The following is a 20031-nucleotide window of genomic DNA, read 5'->3' as shown; positions in this document are numbered from 1 at the left end:
ATCTCGGTGAAAGCAAAATTAATAAAAACATTTTTCTAATAGCGGTCGCCCCTCGGTAGGCAATGGCAAACCTCCGAGTGTATTTCTGCCATGAAAAAGCTCCTCATAAAAATATCTGCCGTTCGGAGTCGGCTTGAAACTGTAGGTCCCTCCGTTTGTGGAACAACATCAAGACGCACACCACAAATAGGAGGAGGAGCTCGGCCAAACACCTAACAGAAGTGTACGCGCCAATTATTTATTTATTTATTTTAAACTGTGTAATTGTGAATTTTAGAGGAAAAAGTATTTGATCACCAAAACAACAACACCATTTTTTAAATATCGGTCTGCTTTTAAAATATAAGATTTCGAAGATTGGAGAAATTTCTCCTTGGGCTGGCCACTGGTTTTGTGTTTAGATCAAGAAGTAAAATAAGTGGAACTAGTGCTAAACGAGGACAACAAAGCAATATATCTCTTGCCATTAAACAAACAGACACCACAAACTCACTTTTGACAATTATATCTTTGGAGTATTGATTTGCTAATTTATTTGGAAATCAGTATTAATACCGAAACAATGTCAAGGTTACTATTGGCTACAAGCTAAAGGCTACTCTGTAATGGGTAAGCAATTGATTAGTGAAGTACCATATCGGCTACTAAATGGTTGAATTGATAAAATTTGTCAATTTAAATAAGGCAAAGCTTCTTTCCTTATCTTCGTTTTTCAGAAACGTAAAGAATTTCAAAATGCTAAGATATTCCACATAGGCAGATTTGCTACCTCGATCATAAAAGCTATATACAAGACAAAAGAGAAGCAACGCCGGAAGTGAAAGGCCATAGTCTATTCTTCTTGGGCATGCTAAACTAGGCTAGTCTTCAGGTATTTTTAAATATCCTGCCTGAAAACGAGCAGTACCCCAAAAAGTAAAAGAAAAGTTTTGAAAAAATTGGACAGCATTTACTTGATCGCATCAAGGAAATATGGCCTTCGGATGAGACTCACGCTAAAAATTCAGAAGGAGTAAGCATTTAATATTAAATAAATAAATAAATAAAGCTAGGTGATTACATACTAATAAACCGTTATAATTTACAAAGTTATAATTTATTAATCCATAATATAAAAATGAATGGCAAAATGTGTTAGTAATCATAACCCAACAACGCATGGACCAATCTTAACAATTATTTTTTTAAAATGTTCCTTGAAGTACAAGGATGGTTTGTATGGTGAGAAAAATTCAAATAATTTCCGGGAAACCCCTAAAACAGCCCTTTTCTTTTTCCCATACAAATATTGCGCGTTCGTGTGTGTGCGTGTTCGCGTTGGAGGATTTAATGCGTTCACACAAAAGTGATAATATCGGGAACCCGACCAAATTGAAAAGTAAAAAAATTTAAGAGCTATAGATTTGATTGGCCTCGCAATATTCTTTCTTTTGTTTTAGTTTCAGAACGAGTTAAGGAATGATTTCATTCACGAATAATAAATAAAAATAGTTAAGTAAATTCTAAGAATAATCTTGCAGGGCTGAACAAATCCAAACATATTTTAAGAATACCAAAAGATGCACATTAGTAATTAATCTAGAAACCCCATGTTCCTTACATGGTCACTTGTATGTTACCCAGGCCCGTGGAGAGAGTATTCGGGCCCCGGGGGAAACTTGAGATGCGGGCCCCTTCAAATTTTTTTTATTTATCAAAATGCGTATTATGTTATAGTGAGTCTTGAGTCCGGGCCCCTCTGAAAACTTCGGGCCCGGGGGAAAAAGTACCCGACCCCCTCCCCCTCTCGTCGGGCCTGATGTTGCCTGTTCCCGTGTTGGAAAACCATCAGATTTGTTTGTATATTCACCAGGTAATCAAACAAAAAACATTGTGTATCATAAAGCACTACACTAAAAATAAAACAGATTTTTGTTAATAATTATGATTCACTTACAATAAAGCGATTACTAAAAATACTTATATACGTTTTATTTCATTATTCCTTATTACATCGGTTATTAACCCTATGTTAATAATAATAATTTTAAATAATTAATTATCTCTATGTTTTGTCATTGAATCACCCAGTTTACCATATAAATATTTGTCACCTTTAGGTTCCCGCTATCCCTTTAGGATATTTTTCAATCAGGTTTGAACCTTAAGTTCCCTTCTTAGTTTTAGGCCCTCTGGCAAACATCCCAATTGGGGGTTTTAGTTTCTTTAATTCTCCTGAACAGAACCGTCACCATAATGATAGGGCGGTGTGTGAGGGTCAGCAGAGTAAAAACGTCTTAAGGTCGAAATATAAACTGCCACATTCAAAATCTATTTGACAGAACGAAGTCTGTCGGGTCCGCTAGTTATTTATAAAGCCATAATCTTTCGAGCAAGTTACCATTTTTTAATGAGTCACTTCAGGATTTTAATAAAAAATGTATAATATAAAAAATACATTTTTCTACAATTTCATTATTTATATTTTCAGTATGTACTCCTAAGCACTAGCACGAATGTTTTGAAAAGTTTTTGAGTTCATTAACAATATGAAAAAAACGACTGGATTTGAATGAATTTCCTAGGTTTACATACGAAGGGCATCGAAAAAACGTTTATAGGCGAAGGGGTATTATTATTATTTGTTCTGAAATTGGGCGAAATTTTGAAGGGATTATCAAAATTATTAAATTTATTTTTTATTAAGTTTATTTTTTCGAGAGATATGTATGTATATTTTACGGTATCCTTAAAGTACGGTACAAATACTCGCATATATGCATATTAATTAAATAAAAAACTCTTGTAAGTTATTGTATTAACGTAAATAACAAATAATAATTGGTGCTACCATCCTCCAATTTGTCGTGTGCGTCCTGATGCAGATTCATGGATGCACCTACAGTTTTATCCTGCCTCCGAACGGTGTATGGTTTTTTATGAGGAGCCTTTTCGTGTCAGAAATACACTCGGAGGTCTGCCATTGCCTGCCGAGAGGTGGCCGCTTTTAGAAAAAACTTTTATATCATTTGATACTTCTTGCACACAGTGGATTTGGAACTCGGGTCCTAGCGAATGTTGGTCGCACAAAAATCAATAAGCCAATATCCAATTAGAATCATTTTATTTCTCGTAAGTATGTATTTCAGTATTTTTTATTATTATTCTATTTAGGACCCCTGCTGAAGAATATATGCAAAAGTAAACAAAAGACACCAACTTTTGTCATCGGTTTTAATAATTCGTTCGGTTTGAGAAAATAGGTGTACGTAGGTACATATGCATATGTGTGCACAGATTAACTGGTACTTAATGATCTACTCGCAGTAAATGGGTATAAATGTATAAACATATGAACGACAGGAAGAGTCACATCCATGTGTACGTATGTATGTATGTATGTACATACTAACGTCTCGTATATGCATAAGTAGGTTCATTCAAGCGTCTGCAAATTATCATTTTGCACCTCATACGAGCGCAGCCAAGAATTAAGCAAAGAGAGCAGTTTATTTTCAGCTTAGACGGGTGCGGGTTTAATGGCTTGGTAGCTGCGCTCGTGCTTCAGAGATAAAATAGCTACTTGTGTAAACGCGTAGGCGGATTTACTTGTTTGATTTCCGACTAAATATTCGCGCGGAAAAGACATGCATACATATGTATGTACATACAAAGTAACTGCAACTGTGTGTGCAAATGTAAACATGTTTAAACAATGTCAATTTCATTGGTCATTTTCATTTCCGAATTTTGAGGAATTGTGGAAAGTTAATTCATGATTTATGCGACATTTGTATGCGTGGCTGTATGCATAGGTGCTTAAGTATGTGGAACGGGTACGGAAGTACGATATGGATTGGTATTAAAGAAAAGTTTGGGAGGGTATTTAGCATTTTTAATAATCGGTCAATTATAATAACTTAGCAATCATTACTTTCAGACCACGGTTTTAATAAATAAATAATTGGCACGTACACCCTTTTTGGGTATTTGGCCGAGCTTCTCCTCCTCTTTGTGGCGAGCGTCTTGATGTTGTTCCACAAATGGACGACTCCGATCGGCAAATTGGCTATTAGAAAACACTTTTTCTTTGATTTGCTGTTTCATGTACGGAGATTCGAGCCTACGCGCGCCCGAACGGTACTCATGCACCACCCCACTCGGCTACGGCGGCCATGGTTTTGGAAGAGATAAATATTTAGTTTGAATATGTACAATACAAATATGGGCATTAAACGCAAAAATTCTTCAAAATAATTATACAAGTTTGCATTGTAGGCAGATACAAGGGCTATATTTTTATATTTCTCGCCAAACAATGGAAAATGAATATTGGTGATGAAAACGGTTTTTTGGTGCTACGAAATATCCTCCATAATGATCAATATACTTTTGCATTCGCTTGAACTAATTTTCGAAGGACTTTGTCTAGTTGCGTTTTTTAGATTATGTGGGACAGAATGTGAATGCCTTTTTTACTACAAGGCGACCATGCAAAGCCAATGTTCACCGATGTCTCAATTTCACGGTTTCGCACACTGCATCGATATATTCTGGCACAACAACTGATTTTGTAAGGCCTTCTCGGAATTCGGCGGTGAGCGAACAGCGACCACGAGAAAATTCATTGCATCAACTTTTTATGGTTCTAAAGGATGGTGCTTATTTGCCGTATAATAGTTTCAGTTCATCGATGCATTTTTATTTTGTTATTGTAATCTACAGACGTTGAAAGTTGTGAAAAATACACGCACGAAAATGTTCAGGGTTTAATTTAATTTTTTTACCGAGTTGAATTTACAAAGTCATTGTAAGCAGCTCTGTAAATGCCTAACAAAAAAAGCGTTCTGGTGGAATATGTCAAACTTTACATTGTAACACTTAAAGTGACCAAGGCCAGAAATGTAAACAGCAACCATCTTACAAGTCCCACTGTACCTAAGCAAATACATTTATTGAAAATCTACATATTTACTCGTGCATGAGTACATATGCGGTTACGGTAATAAATCCGTAATCTTAACTATTGGAAAATTTTGTAATTTTAGTATTCTTATTTTTTATCAAAATGCATGAACGAAATATTGTAGAAAAATATAAGCGAAAGTAAGAGATCGCAGGGTAAGTATCTAATATTAATAGCCATTAATAATTCCCGTAAAGCGTTAAATCGCAACTGCTGTTCTGAGCCCATAAAAAAACTATTGCATGTGCATATTTACATACCCATATGTATGTATGCATGTATATATGTATGTATTATCTTAAGTAAGCAACGCCGCCAATAGAAAACAAACAAACAAAAAGAAGCTAAAGAGCGTATGGTTTTCAATGTCAATATGTACATATGTATATGAAAGTATTTACCTGAGTCGACTAGTGGCATATTTAACAAATGCTGCCTGTTAATATTTCTAGAGACAAGTAGTATTGTCACAGTACTTAAAAAATCCGTGAAAGCTAACGAAATCGTTTTTTCAGCAAATACAAAAGATTACAAATTACCTTTTTTTATTGTATGATTCATACATATGTATGTGTGTAAACGCAAACAAGTACATATGTATATTTGCGAATACAAATTATGTGGAAAATATAGAAATTCCGGCGAACTTATCTCAGAAATCTGCGATAATTTAATAATTATTTCAAAAACGTGCTCATATTCAAAAAGAGTTTACTTAAACCTGAAAACTTAAAAAGCAAATCCCACAATAATGCCAATGTTGTATACAAACAAATGCACATGCTTATCGATGATGTTCACGTTTATTTTTTGTTTGAGAAAAGTATAAAAAAATCTTGGCACATTGGCGCGCTCTTATCAATATTTTGGCGTAGCACGAAATCAAAACACGAACATCTTTTCTTCAAGAAGCGAGCATCCTTGCAGCGCTGCTAAACGTGACATTCTAACTCACACACATGCACGCATTTGTTGTCGCTTGTAAACGTCACCAAAAGCGGATGTCACACAGGACATGAGCACAGACACACTCACACACACATGACTGTATTTGAGTACGTAAAAATTATAATTTTATGCTGCTACAAAAGGTGGCAATCAATTTATAAAACACTATATACGCGCGTGCATATCGATTCTTGTAAAAGATCGGTTTGTAACTGAAACTTAAGAAACACACGTCAACATTTTCATACACATTTACGCATCCATCTGATTTTTGATATTTTTTAATTATATTTACGTTTAATAATACCAATTAAATATTTCAACAGTTTAATTTTTTCATATTCGCTTGTTAAAATTTAAGTAATACTTTTTGTTTACTTCGTTATGAAAATTTGCTCAAGATTTTTCCGGACAAGAAGACTACACTTATTAAGAGCCACTCGAAGACTGGAAAAGACAACCGCTCCGACATCATATAGTAAAACTATAGCTACTGAACGAGTTTACGTTCGCTTGCTAGAAACAATTACTCGCTACACACAGCCACGAACTCACACACACACTCAGGCCTCTTTATCGAATGAACCTATGCAGTGATGAGACGATCGGTGCAACCTCAAATGCAAGCACACAAAACCATCGAGAATTAATATGACACGGCAACGTTCTACCTACCTATTTAGATGTGTGTGTGTGCGCCTTGGCATAAGATCGTGTAGAATTTGTCTGTGAATGATATTTTAGGGTAGGTACCATAGTCTTCTTCTTCTTCTTATGTTTTGCACCCATACACTTGTAAAATGTTGACATGGCTTAACACAGTCAACAGATGTCTATTATGTACATAAGGGCTGGTCATCTTTTTCGAGATTCGAAATTTTTTTCACTCATGGAAATAGTAAAAACTGAGGTAGAAGTATCTTGGAGAAAGTTAAAGTGTAAGATTTGGTTCAGAACGCCCCGTTATGAAAAAAAAGTGTTAAAGTACTTTTTTCATTATCATGTTGTTGCATCTTAAACACTTAAACCAAAAGTAACGGCTTTTGTATGAAATTACAAATACGAAATACATAAAAATACAAATGTCTGTGTATACGAATGGCTAATGTGGACTAATAGGTGTCCCAAAGAGTATCTATATTATTTATAAATAAATTCGCCTACTTTTGCGAATAAGTTTTATTACGCCCGGATGCTGAGTTATTTATAGTGTTTCGTATACTATGTACGATAAATATAATAGGTTCAAATGCACATTTTTTAAGATTTCCTAAAAATAAAGACAAAAGACAAAACTGGGTTAACTTTTGCTGAGTGAAGGAATATATTTTACAAAAAGATTCAAATCGGATAATGATTTAAATGAAAGCGAAATAAAAAAAAAATAGTTTGTTTATTAAAATGTTGAAGTTCACCCACTGTAAGAATTACGACGTTGGTTTGATGACGTGAGCAATTGTCGTAACCTTCTGTTTAGCCTTTTGAATAGCATTGACAAGATTAAGTGTAAAAATATTAGAGTTTAAGACTATTTAGGTTTTTGTTTTGTATCAAAAAATACCAACAAAAAATGACCAAAAAATTGACAGCAATTAAAGGCCAATACCAACACAATATTTACTATGTATATAATCTTGATAAGCTAATATTTTTGTACATATTTGTACAAATCAAATACTTTTTCGCCGAAATGCAATTAAATGTAATTTTTAACAGTGGCGGCCGCTATCTGCTATCATTTTGAACTGTCAAGTAAGGATTGAGACTTTAATCTTTTGACAGACTGAAATTTGGATTATTTACTTTTATAAACCTATTAAAATACGTAATGATTGCATGAAATAGAATGAAACTTCAAAGTAATAGTAACACTTAATCGTTAAACATTTATTTTGTATGTTAATGAAGATCTCTTGGTACAATGGACTAAAGCGAAGTAATTCCCAAAATGCTCTTCTTCCCTCATTAATTTTACACAAAGCAACTACCTATTCCTACCCGGCATCTTTTACACGTGAATTTTGTGTCGCTCAAAGATAGAGAGGAAATACTAGCAACAATGCGAGCATCAACTATTTGTTTACTCTTACACTCATTTATGCCACGTGTGTTTTGAGCATGTGTGTGCGTGTATGTACCCAGCTGTAAGTCGGACGAGCTTCAGACTACGGCGCTTTTAGCGTATTTCGTGACTGCATGGGAACATTCCGCATGACATATTCAGAAATTGCTTGGAGTTAGCATAACTGGGACAAAATCATTCATATTGAAGTAGTTTCAAATCGAATTACTGCTGGCATAATAGTGCAAGTAGCAGAGTTGTGTGCAAGGTGGATTTATTAAGGTGACAGCATTCACCCAGCTAAATTTTTCACCGCAGGTATGGCTTACGTCAAAATGATATGCTTTGTTTGTATGTATTGGTATGTTTGCATTCGTATGTTTACATTTGCTTGCTGATTTTGACGTGATGCTTGGACCAAACGCAACAACAAATACATGTAGAGTTTTACTTATATGTGTTTGCTGTCACCTGTAATAAATTCGCCTTGGTTGTGTGACTAATTGCTACTCGGCAGAAAACGTTAGTATTTAAATACCTCACAGCAAGGCGAAATCATACAAAGTGATAGCATAATACAAAAACAAAATTTACTTGAATTTTTTTCTTTTTTTTTGTAATTTGCTGATGTGAATACCAAATTTTAAACAAATAAACAAAACAATATCAAAAATCACTTTGAGATTCAAACCACCAAAACGCAAGACAAATCAAATCAGCTCTACCGCCATCATCTTTTAAGTATTAGCCTTTCCTCATACAAGTGGCATATGTTGAACAGAGTTGTTGTTTTTTTTTTTTTTTTGTCAGATCCATTTCATGAGATGCAGATATAACAGCAAATTTCTATGTCGGCGGTTTCATTGATTTGCTTATAGGAAAGGTTTACCGAATGAGCGAGGTATTGTTCTGGACTGAACTGAGTAGTGTCATTTCTACGAACATAGTGACTTTGGCGATTTTTAAAGGCGCTTTCTACTATAAAAAAATAGTTGCTTATAAGCCGCTTTTTAATAATTTCTGGGACTTCTTTAATAGATATTGGAGAAGGTAATTGAAACCTTCAACAGACAGCATTAAGAATATAATTGAGCAGTAAAGTTCTCTTTTGCCCATTTATATGCCTCTGATATTAAATTTCTAGAGCGCCGATTAAACAATTAAACAGAGGCAAAATAAATTTAAATTTTATTGTGTGGCATCAGTCAGGATGTCAGCTCATCTTCCAGTGAAGTTTATCAGAAGTTAACTGACAGACTTTCACTCATCATTATTATGTACCCTTATAGCGTTCGTAAAGATGGTAGGTAAAATGCGCGTTAGTGACGATGAAAATCGCAAACGATGCAGCGTTTCTTGAAGTAATTTAGGAATAATCTTTACTTGATAATTAAGTTCAGCATCTGTCCAATGAATCAGGATAAAAAATAAGACAAACTGTAACTTGGACTAGTAATAGAAAGAAAAGTATTGGGTGTGCGAGCGGCCGCCGTAGCCGAATGAGTTCGTGCGTGACTGCCATTCGGGAGCTCGTAGGTTCGAGTCTCCGTGCGTGAAATACCAAACCGAAAAAGTTTTTTCTAACAGCGGTCGCCCCTCGGCAGGCAATGGCAAAACTACGAGTGTTTTTCTGCCATTAAAAAGCTCCTCTTAAAAATATCTGCCTTTCGGAGTCTGCTTAAAACTGTTGGCCCTTACATTTATGGAACAACATAAAGACGCAAACCACAAACAAGGGAGGAGCTCGGTCAGACAATAAGCAAAAAACAAAAATCTGTACAATGATTTAGAATAAAAAAGTATATTAAGACAAACTGTACCTTGGACTAGTAATGAAAACGAAAGTATTGGATGTACGTTAAAAAACTAAGTTTTATTAAATCCCATTAAAAACAATGTTTCTGCTGGTTCCAGACCATTGCCAGGTCGAAAAAATACAACTCCACATCATTACTAAAGATGGATGAACACGGGCAGCGGGAAATCGTGCCCTCTTCTCATCCTTACATAATTTGCGACCTCTGCCATGGCCTCAAGACGGAATTCGCCGCTAAATATGGCATTTAAGAAGTGTAAGTATGAAAGTCTAGAAGGACTCATAAAAATAATTTCGCACAATCTCAATTATTGGAGGCAAATACATTAAGTTTTAGTTTTTACGAATTTTGTCAAGCAATAAGCTTCTTTCCCGTATCAAATCTTTCTTTCGAGCTGGGCTCCTATATGTAAGCCCATTTTCATAAAAACGATACGTACTTATGTACGCTAGTAATTATGCACAGAGTGCTCTGATTTGCGCAGGGTTTTTGGTATCTTGTAAGTTATCTCTCCTTCCAAAATGCAAGCTTATTCCTCAAAAGGGATATTATCGCCTTCAAAGTAATCTTCATCAATTGCAATGCATTTTCTGGAACTTTATTTTCAGTATAGCCATCAGGGGCATCTTCGGTTTCTCCATTAACAGAAAAAGTTCACAGGTGAATTCTAAAAATTTTCGGATAATGATGGTGCTGTGTGACGGTGCGTTATCATGGTGAAAAATGCACGAGTTGTTTACCCACAAATCCTTTGTTTTTTGATGATCGTCGCATAACGCCCAAGCAATAGTCCTCATTAACTGTCTGGCCCTTTGGCGAAAATTCGTGGTACACAATACCATTGGAATCCATAAAATCGTGAACATCGATTTCTGTTTTGCCTATAAACGACGTGATGTCTGCATTGCGTGTCGTACCCAGAAACCCATGTCTCGCCTCTGGTAATAATGCATTTTGTAAATCATGTCTTTGACGATATCAACGCGGTCGCTTTTTTGTATGAAGTTCAGATACTTTGTGACCAACTTTGCAGCAACATAACGCAAACCGAAATCATTAAAAACAATGTCCTTAACGGATCCATAAGCAATGTTCAAGTCCTCTGCCAGCCCCCTGGTGGTTAATTTGCTGTTATTGATCAACTTTCATTTTATTTATGTTTTCAACAGTGTTCGATGCCGGCGGCCTGCCACTACATTCGTCATCCTCAATGGACTCACGAACTCTTCTGAAGCGTTTATGTCACTTGCAAATGGCTGTTTTCTTTAGAGTATCATTGCCGAAACAGTTTACCAACATTTCTAAGGTTGGTGCGAAAACGTGAATGAATCGATTTTTAACGCAAAATTTAGTACAAAAACTATAAAAAGTCGAAAATATCTACGTACAGAGGTAGATTTACTCAAGACATTTCACAAAAGTCAAACAATTAGATACAATTTTGGTAAGAATGTTAATCACAGATGTGTCAACCTAACAAAAAAACAATTAATAGAACTTAAATAGTTGACTTAGAGCGTCACCTGGCGTTTGTTCTGGGAACTTTTTGATCAAGGTGATAACTGTATGTACTTGCCAGAGTAATTGATTTCCCCAATTCACTGATTCGTATTAAAGTTGCAGAGTATAATTTAAGTTTAAAAAGAAAACCAAAACTGAAAAAAAATCTTAAAAAAAATTGTTTTCCAAAAATTTTGAATAAAAATATATACTTTTTCCTCAAATAATGTTTAAAGTATACTTTATCCTAAAACATAATGTTAAAAAAAACTTTAAAAAGAACCGCAGATGTCTCACCTCAAAAAACTGTATACCGTAATTTTCAATCTCAAAATTATATAAAAAATTCCTAAATTATCAAAACATTTGTCAGTTGCTTATTATTCTCAAGAATTAACAATACCCAAAATAATTGGATCGCTTGGCACGGAATCCCTCATCTGCTGATTTATTGTGTTGTACTCTTGTACTCTTTCGTGTTTGTGTTGAATGTAACGCATGGCGCCTTGGCTTTCCATACTTCTCCCGGGAGATTTGCTCTCGCGTGTCTATATGTGAACTTTGCTCTTTAGCTAAAAACTGTACTCTAGGGTCAATTAATGTCAATTACTAATTGCCGCTTAAAAAATCGAAAGAAACTTTTCCAACATACTTACCACGCCAACGCAATAATAATTAAATTTTCTTACAAGTGACGGGTGCATCTGCAAGTTACGCAATTAGAAAATACATGTGCAACTAATTAAAAAAAAAATAAACATTCAAACAAGTACATCAAATTGTCCATTTATGTAGTAACCAAAAGTCAATATTTCAATTTTTTCAAAATCAATGTATTTCTCAATAAGAATCAACATAATTTTATATACGATCAGTATGCGCCTTTATACAAATTTACTTTTAATCCACTTTTTAGTAAAATAAGTAGTTCTAGAAAATATCTTACATATAGTGTAGGGGCCAGTATGCAAAAGCGCTTAAAAAATCGAAGTAGACCTAAAAAATTTTAAATGGTATATTACGGGAAGCGGCCGCCGTAGCCGAATGGGTTGGTGCGTGACTACCACTCGGGATTCAGGGAGAGAACGAAGGTTCAAATCTCGGTGAAACACGAAAATTAAGAAAATAAAAAGTTTTTTCTAATAGCGGTTGCCCCTCGGCAGGCAATGGCAAACCTCCGAGTGTATTTCTGCCATGAAAAAGCTCCTCATAAAAAATATCTGCCGTTCGGAATCGGCTTAAAACTGTATGTCCCTCCATTTGTGGAACAAAATCAAGACGCATGCCACAAATAGGAGGAGGAGTTCAGCCAAACACCCAAAAAGGGTGCATGCGGAAAGCCCGAAAGCGGGTTTTGAATTAAACCTCAAACAAGTTTTTGCACATGGAAACTCTTTGAAATGCAGTTTTACATTAGAAATCAAAAATCATAGAAAAGTATATCGATGATAAGCAGGCGCATGGTCTGGTACTCGAAACGTGAGCTCGAGTTCGTTGCCAACTTCGAACTTGAAATAACAAATTTCGGCTGGCGATGGCAATTAGAGATATGTATTAGACAATTTTTAAGCCGGGGCATACACTTATGCTGTTAAGTTGTCGCTCAATTTCTCAAACCATATTTGACTTTTGAAGTACACGAATGTTTGTCGATGTACTCCTATAGAGAAGCATAACAAATTAACATTTAGAACGGATCTTAACCATTTATTATCACTTTTCAATATATAATATAATATATTGTAAAAAATTATGTGTAAGAGTTCCTTACTTATTAGAACCCGCTTTAAAATGTTCTACGTGGTATTTTGCAATTTTATAAGGAATAGTGCCAGGACGCACATCGTTTGTAGTTAAAGCAAATGCATACGCTTTTTTTAAGGATGTGTCTTCTTCGACAGGCTCCAAGTAGGATCTTAAGCCATTAATGAGCTGCAATGGATTGAATTAAAATATTTGAAAATTGTACACGTCAACTATTTACCAAAGACTCATCACAGTTCAGGTAGCATAACGCCGGGGCGTAGTCCGACCACATACGCCTACGCCATTTGCTGTCATACTTCTGCGCCATTGGTACCAAAACTAAGGAGCCGAATAATTCGTCGCCGTAGCTGGTTGCTTGAAAGTGATCGGCGAATAAAGAGTACAGACTTTCGAATTTGCACTTTCCTGTAGGAAATTATTTGCAAATAAATTATATGTTAAAATAGGTATAAGAAAATAGGTATGTGTAAATGCTAATTGAAATTAAGTTACAAAAAAGCTAATATTTCTAATACAGAAGCACCATTTTATAGCCAGTTATTCATTCAAAATACAATGCTGATCTCTTACCTATGGAAGCCTTTTCAAAATCAAATTTATAGTTCCTGTGTTTTTCATACAATCGCAGCAAATGTTTCCGCAGCAGGGGGCGCATCCTGTCTGTCAAAAATTCAGATTCGGGACCCATAAATGCAATCATAGCGTACATTAGCTCTTCGGTAGGCGTTGCAATTTCCAAATTAGAGCTCGACTCTTCCAGCTGAGTAACGAGGGTAAGAGTCATTTCTAAAACTTCGCGCTCTAGACAGATAAATATTTGATAATACAAACCAATTTCTGTTACAATACAAATAGTTTTTTTTAATAATTACCTGAGAAATCAACCGTTATTTTGTTAGGTGCATTGTCAATGTAGTTCTGTAGAATAATTTTGAAGAAAAAGTATGGCCAATCGCGTGATAAAATAGCACTTGTTTGCGTTGATTTTGACAAACTCAAATTTGATGGCTCCTAAGTATATTTAGTTACTATTTAATTGACGAAATATTTTATAGAGCTTAAATACTCACCACAATAATGTAGTGCGACTGAGCCAAGCCGATGAAAATTGTCTTCCATTTATCTAATGCAGACTCAGACACATTTATATATTTAGGATTAAATATAATCCTATCAAAAAGTTGTTCTATTTCTGAAATGTACTCCGCACCGAGACAACATACGTAACTATACACCAGCTGCAATATTTGAGACGAGTTGAAATGCGATAGCAAATTGCTGCAGCTTAGCAACTTATAAATGAATTTCACTTCAATTTTGGAGAAGAAATTGCTGCTGAGGTAATAGTTCAAGCCGGTAGACAGCAATGAGATATATTGTACAAAGGAATCCACTACTTGCGGTGTCAACAAAGCATCCATCAATAGCGCATGGGTTTGACCAATTTGAAGTTCCAAAAGACTCCACAAAGTGGACAGTAAATAAACAGCGTACGTTTGCGGAATAATCAGTAGTGGCCCATCTTCGTGTAGCAGTACTGCGCCCACGTTGGGTAATGCAGAATGCACAAAACGCCGATCGCCTGATTTGCGTAGAATTACTGAGGAGGTGCTGTTTGGATATAACACTAATTAAATTTCTTTAGTTAGCAAAATTAGCTTTACATACTTGAGCTGATGTACACATTTTTTAAACGATTCAGAATGTAGAAAATCACGCAAATATTTCGCAATAAATTCCCGAAAGTACTTCTCTTCATCCCGTCGTAGGCCCCATATCACTACATTGAGACATGCGCTCAGAAGTGTAGCTTGGGAAAACTGGAACAAACAAAGTAAGTAAAAAGGTATACCATATAAATATAGAAATAATAAAGTAAATAATACCTCAGTAACATCACTTCGTGTTGCACGATAATACCAGGCGCAGCAACATTTGTTCAGCATTTCACTTAATATGCGATTTGACTTCGCACTGCAAGGCTCGCTGCTAATTGCCATTAATAAAGCAGACGCGTGTTGCCGAATCAAATATGGGCCGCCCACTTCGAACTTCAAGTAATTGCAATGCCACTGCAGCATATAATAAAAGGCGGAGTCCAAACAGCTACTCGAAGTAAAACAAGTAAAACCCGTTAAGTAACAACTGAATTGAACTATGAATTTTTCATGATTTACTGCAATATATAAGAAAACATTTTAAATCGAAACGCACAGCTTTGCTATCACAACCCACGTAAAATTTGGCGCACTCGACGCGATGAACTACAAACAGACACTATTTTTACTACTTGTTTACCAGTGCTACTTTTTGGCAAGAGTTAAAGCTGTGAGTGATTCTTTTTCAAATAATTTTAAGTGCCAGAATTAGAATTCTATAATTTAATAGGCCTTTATTTTTTTTCCGTTCCATGCCATAGTTAGAGATACCCCCACATATGAAGTCGGGCGCAAAGAAATTGTCCAATATATGCATGAAGGAAATTGGGCTCACGGAAGGTTCGTAGACATTTACTTGAATGTACAATTATTTATATCTCTTTGGCAGACATGTTTCAAGAAGTCAGGAAAACCGGCCAATTGCCCAGTGACAACCGATTCAAGTGCTTTTTGCATTGTATGTTGGATAAAATCGGTTTGGTAAGTCATTTGATCTCAAAATAACATCTGAGCCCTATTTGTTAAACAAAGGTCGTGCATTCTTAGATTGATAAGGAAAATATTGTTCACTTGGACAATATTTTGGAATTACTGCCCCCTGAATTTCTCCCGATAATAGAACAACTGCATACAACCTGTGGAACTAAAAGTAAGTCCATTGTCCATAGCCAATATTTAATTTAATTAATTAATACTTCCTTCCAATTCCAAATAAGGTGGAGCCGATGGCTGTGAAACGGCGTTTTTGACAGTAGAATGCTACATTAACACGAATCCAGTAATATTAAAACTTGTATTCGTAACCTTCTCCGATTGACATAGCAAAGTTTAAGAAAGTGTGGATTAATAGATTAATGTAAATTTAAACTAAAAAGTATGCTCACCCATAAAGAGAATCGTCAATACGCAATAACAACAGACAACGTACAATTCGTAAACACTCAATTTGCACCTTTATCATCATATCCTTAAATATAAATATACAAATAAGTATTCCAATGCATATTAAATAGTTATTGGGAGTCAACATACTTGAATATCACCGCGGTAAGACAAATAGTTAGTCAGCGTTTCAGAAAGCTTCATATTCATCAGTCTAACAGCGATCCCCAGATTTTGTGTAATTAAAACTCTTAAAAGCTTCAGACATAGGAATTGAGGACGATAATAAAACTGTGACTCATCCACATTAGCTTCTGCAAGAATATTTTTTAAAATATTTTATTTATTGTTTTGGAGAAAATACTAACCAAGACGTCCCAAGTCCGGCAAAAAATATTCAAACAGAGAATGCATCAGATCTTGGTTGGAAACAATTTTTCCTGCGATATCCTTGCTCGTTCGTGCCAATCGTATGAGAATTTGTAAACAAGAGGAAACTGTGCTGTTTTCGGGCTTAACGGCATGCAAAATAAAACTGAACAAAAACGGTTAGCTTCTTAAAATGGTTGTTCTGAATCATCTCATACTCACTATATTCGTTGCAAAATGTTTGTTCGCATCAGACATTCGATTAAGTTTGTTTCTGCCAACTGAAAATCGCTCATAGAAGTATTACTATCACTTTCGTTTTCTTCGAAATCGCTTTGAAAAATTGACCGATTGCCTTGATCATTCATCTGCAATTGCTGCATTTGCTTTTGCAAGCTCTCTAAGGCATTAATATCTTTCATATCAGTCCCTGCGTCCACAGTATCTAATACGGGCTGCCAATGACAACCTGGATTGTCGAAGATGAAATCGAGCAAAATCTAGTTGCCAAAAGAAGCGTTCATGCAATTATTGTATGAATTCGAGTTCGTAACGCAAGTTACCTCATCAGCCTCATTATAGAACAGACGCGCCAGAGCCTTTGAAACGATTTCGAGCATAGCTGGTGTGTTGTCATCAAATCCGAAACGCAATAAAAAAAATATTTTGGAGATAGGTAATTCCAAAACACTGTCATAAAAGCCTTGATTGTAAATATTTAGGATACCCCCAATGGCTCTGAATGCATATATGCGTTGTTGCATAACATTTGATCTAGTTAAACATTGTATAATTATTGGATGTTATCTACAGCAGTGCTCAATAGTCAACTGAATTACCGTGCTAAACGAAACAATTCTTGAAGAGTGTACCCTGGTCGATTAGGTTCTTCTCCGTGAAAATAAAGTTCTCTATCATCCTTTTGAATCCCTGGTGTATTGTCTTCTGATGAACTTTTAGAAGCGGTTGTTTCAAGCAAGTAAGGTAAGAGCACTCCCTTCCAATCGAAGCGTGCTTCAAACTGATCACCTGGCTTTACATTCGGAATGTGATCTTCTATATCTCGCATCCACTTCAATTTATCTGTCTCAACCACGTCGAAGTGAATCCACTTTTCTGTGTCACTTTTTTGTAATATTTCAAGCGCAGCATTCGATGGAGACAGTACTGAGCTTATATCCATGTCGTTGTTGTTGTTATAACGGTTCATACCCATGTCGTCTTGCATATCAGTTTTTTCAGAGGCGTTACAGACAGTGGCAGTACTTCCACTTGCTTGATCTAAACAATTCAGTTTTTCTTTACGCTTTTTCCTCAATAAATCCAAAAGTGTGGGATCTAATGAATAGAATAAATAAATTAATTACTATTAGTTTTTATTAATGTATAAGCTCTTATGGAAACATTTCAAATACCAATGGAATTTAAAAGCTTTTCTCGTTCAGCTAGTATATTATCTTCATTCATCTTGCTAAGAACAGCTAAATTTTCTTTGTGAACTTCGGCCCCAATACTCGAATCACTAACTATTACACTTTTGTCTCCATAAATCTGAGATAGATCTTTAGGAGCTACCGACTCGTTGGTATTGATAGGCTGCTTTATAGCTCCACGATTACTCGCAAATAGACTCTTACCGCATTGTAAAGGTTGCTAAAATAAGATAATTGCTTTATAAATAAAGCTATGGTTTGGGCGTCAGAGTGTAGTGTTATGACTTACCTCTAAAGTGGCAATTTTTACTGTCGGAAAGCCAATCATTTCTTCACTATTTATTGTGTAGTTTTGCTTTGGAGCATTATATTTTTTTTCTACTACATCGCCAAGCACAACGTCGCTAAAATTTTCTACCCTTTTTTCATCCAGATTTCCAACAATTTTCTCGTGTATTTCTCCCATGATTTCCTGTTTTACCGATGAAAGGGGCTCAATGTGCTTAGGCAATTGTTGTGCACTATCTTCCGCCTTTTCTCTGGCTCTTAAAAACAATGATTTCTTGGCATCTAATTTTAGGAATGGAGAGCAAATTATTTATTTTAAGTAAATACATACAGATGTACATATTTCACTAATATCTACCCCTTTTGACTTGGACACATTGTGCAGCCGGTTGCAATTTTGGATTTTTAGCGCGCTGTGATAAAAATTCATTCTGCATGCGCAATATATCATCTTCGGTTTCACCTCTCTGTGGTCTTTTTATCATATTTTCGCGACTTTTTCAAAACGCAATATATGAAGATATTTCCTAAATCTCCTGAACCACACACCGACTATTCAAATAAACAAATAGCATATGGTTGCCTGGAGCTGCCAGATGTATTTTGTTCTAAAAAAATGTAATTATAAAATATGTAAATGTAGAGGTGCCAACCATAACGGCATACTTAACCGTAGTATTAACCATAACGATATTCTTGTCATCAATTATTGGTGTCATAGCAATAGGCAGCTGATATTTAAAAATACTACACTTATTTGTGTATTTCGAAGTGCAGAAACTAAAGAAAAGATAACAACATGTGTCCTACAATACAACACAATGCAACTGGTTATGATTATGGTTACGGCGAAAAATCAAAAATCAAATCAATCTACAGTTATAGTTATGACTACGGCGTCATTGCTGCAGTGCTGCCCATATATTGGTTCGACCAACATATTTGGCGTTATAAGCCAAAAACCCGCTAACACGTCAACCCGAGTAAGCAGATACAATATATCTTATCCATTGTACAGATACGTAAGTAAAAACGCTCTTAGCTGGTTGTCAACAAAAAAGATTAAATTTCATAAAAAATCGTATCAAAAAGTTTAAAAGCATGTTATAAAATATAGGAGGAAGAGAGCGTTTTTACTTATATTTTTGTACATTTAAGTAAATACTAACAAAGTAGAAAATCTGGGAATTTAAATTTTTTCCGTATCAGCTGATTCATTCTTTGCAGTCTTCTGATGCTTAAAAGTTGTAAGTTCCTAATACGCTTTAAAAATTAGAAATTTAATATATTGTAGAAAAATTTATTTTTTGAAAAATCAGTGGTTTATATTTAGGTTTTCTTTTAGCTATAAACATATACCACCGTGCTACAAAAATCAATGTTTTTTATTAGCAAGGAAAAATTTCATACTTCAAATATACATTTTATATTGTATTATAGGCCTCTTCGTTTCATCAAGCGTTAGCAAATGGCCAATGAATGAAGTAGTAGCTATAAATAAACATATCTTGGCAGCTGCCAAAAATTACATTTGATTGTAAAATAGTGTGTTATATGAGCAGAGAAGGACGAACAATTTCCATATGAAAGCAACAACAGAGTTAGCGAGCAAGATTCGCCGTTGCCTGTTCTGAATGGCAAATGGTTTTTTATGAGAAGGTATTTCTCTGCTTTTTGTTGGTTTTGTTAAGCAGCGGTTTTCAGAAGACGTCACCTTTAGTATTCTGTTCACCGTCACATGGCAGTCGAAGTTACTGTATACACACAGTAACGACGGCACTTCCAACGTCATCTATGCTTCCAACGTAGCGACAGCCAAATTTTTCGTGTCTGCAAATGTTGTCGTAAAGCCAGCTTAATA

At 35.3% G+C, this 20031-nt stretch overlaps 3 protein-coding genes across 7 annotated transcripts in view; 1 reads left to right on the top strand and 2 right to left on the bottom strand.

Annotated features, from left to right (window-relative positions):
* The window catches only part of LOC129241774 (bumetanide-sensitive sodium-(potassium)-chloride cotransporter), a 39791-nt gene extending 33411 nt beyond the window's left edge, over positions 1 to 6380 (bottom strand). The window contains exon 1 of one of the 5 annotated variants that reach the window (XM_054878280.1): positions 6201 to 6380. The gene's annotated coding sequence lies outside the window, so the exon portion shown is untranslated. Of the gene's footprint in view, positions 1 to 6188 lie in introns of all 5 variants that reach the window. The other 4 variants (XM_054878278.1, XM_054878276.1, XM_054878279.1 and 1 more) reach the window with 4 other exon arrangements.
* A 6572-nt stretch (positions 6381 to 12952) lies between these two features.
* Positions 12953 to 18720, bottom strand: LOC129241092 (RNA polymerase II-associated protein 1). Its single transcript, XM_054877252.1, has 16 exons — positions 18529 to 18720; positions 18172 to 18452; positions 17865 to 18102; positions 17289 to 17787; positions 17013 to 17223; positions 16672 to 16949; positions 16449 to 16615; positions 16231 to 16394; positions 16083 to 16165; positions 14926 to 15145; positions 14708 to 14859; positions 14110 to 14650; positions 13912 to 14050; positions 13610 to 13840; positions 13257 to 13444; positions 12953 to 13204 (listed from the first exon to the last, which is right to left on the bottom strand). The coding sequence occupies exons 1-16, from the start codon at positions 18653 to 18655 to the stop codon at positions 13040 to 13042; spliced, it is 3684 nt and encodes a 1227-aa protein (XP_054733227.1). The 5' UTR covers positions 18656 to 18720; the 3' UTR covers positions 12953 to 13039.
* LOC129241093 (general odorant-binding protein 69a) lies at positions 15259 to 16015 on the top strand. The gene is made up of 5 exons (XM_054877253.1): positions 15259 to 15367; positions 15459 to 15537; positions 15587 to 15678; positions 15745 to 15847; positions 15915 to 16015. Exons 1-5 carry the CDS (start codon positions 15299 to 15301, stop codon positions 16013 to 16015), a joined length of 444 nt encoding a protein of 147 aa, XP_054733228.1. The 5' UTR covers positions 15259 to 15298.
* Positions 18721 to 20031: the final 1311 nt, after the last annotated feature.

The sequence above is a fragment of the Anastrepha obliqua genome, chromosome 3 (genome assembly GCF_027943255.1).
Source record: "Anastrepha obliqua isolate idAnaObli1 chromosome 3, idAnaObli1_1.0, whole genome shotgun sequence".
Taxonomy (NCBI): domain Eukaryota; kingdom Metazoa; phylum Arthropoda; class Insecta; order Diptera; family Tephritidae; genus Anastrepha; species Anastrepha obliqua.
The sequence above is the reverse complement of the archived record's forward strand: the minus strand, read 5'-3'. Positions and strand labels throughout refer to the sequence as shown.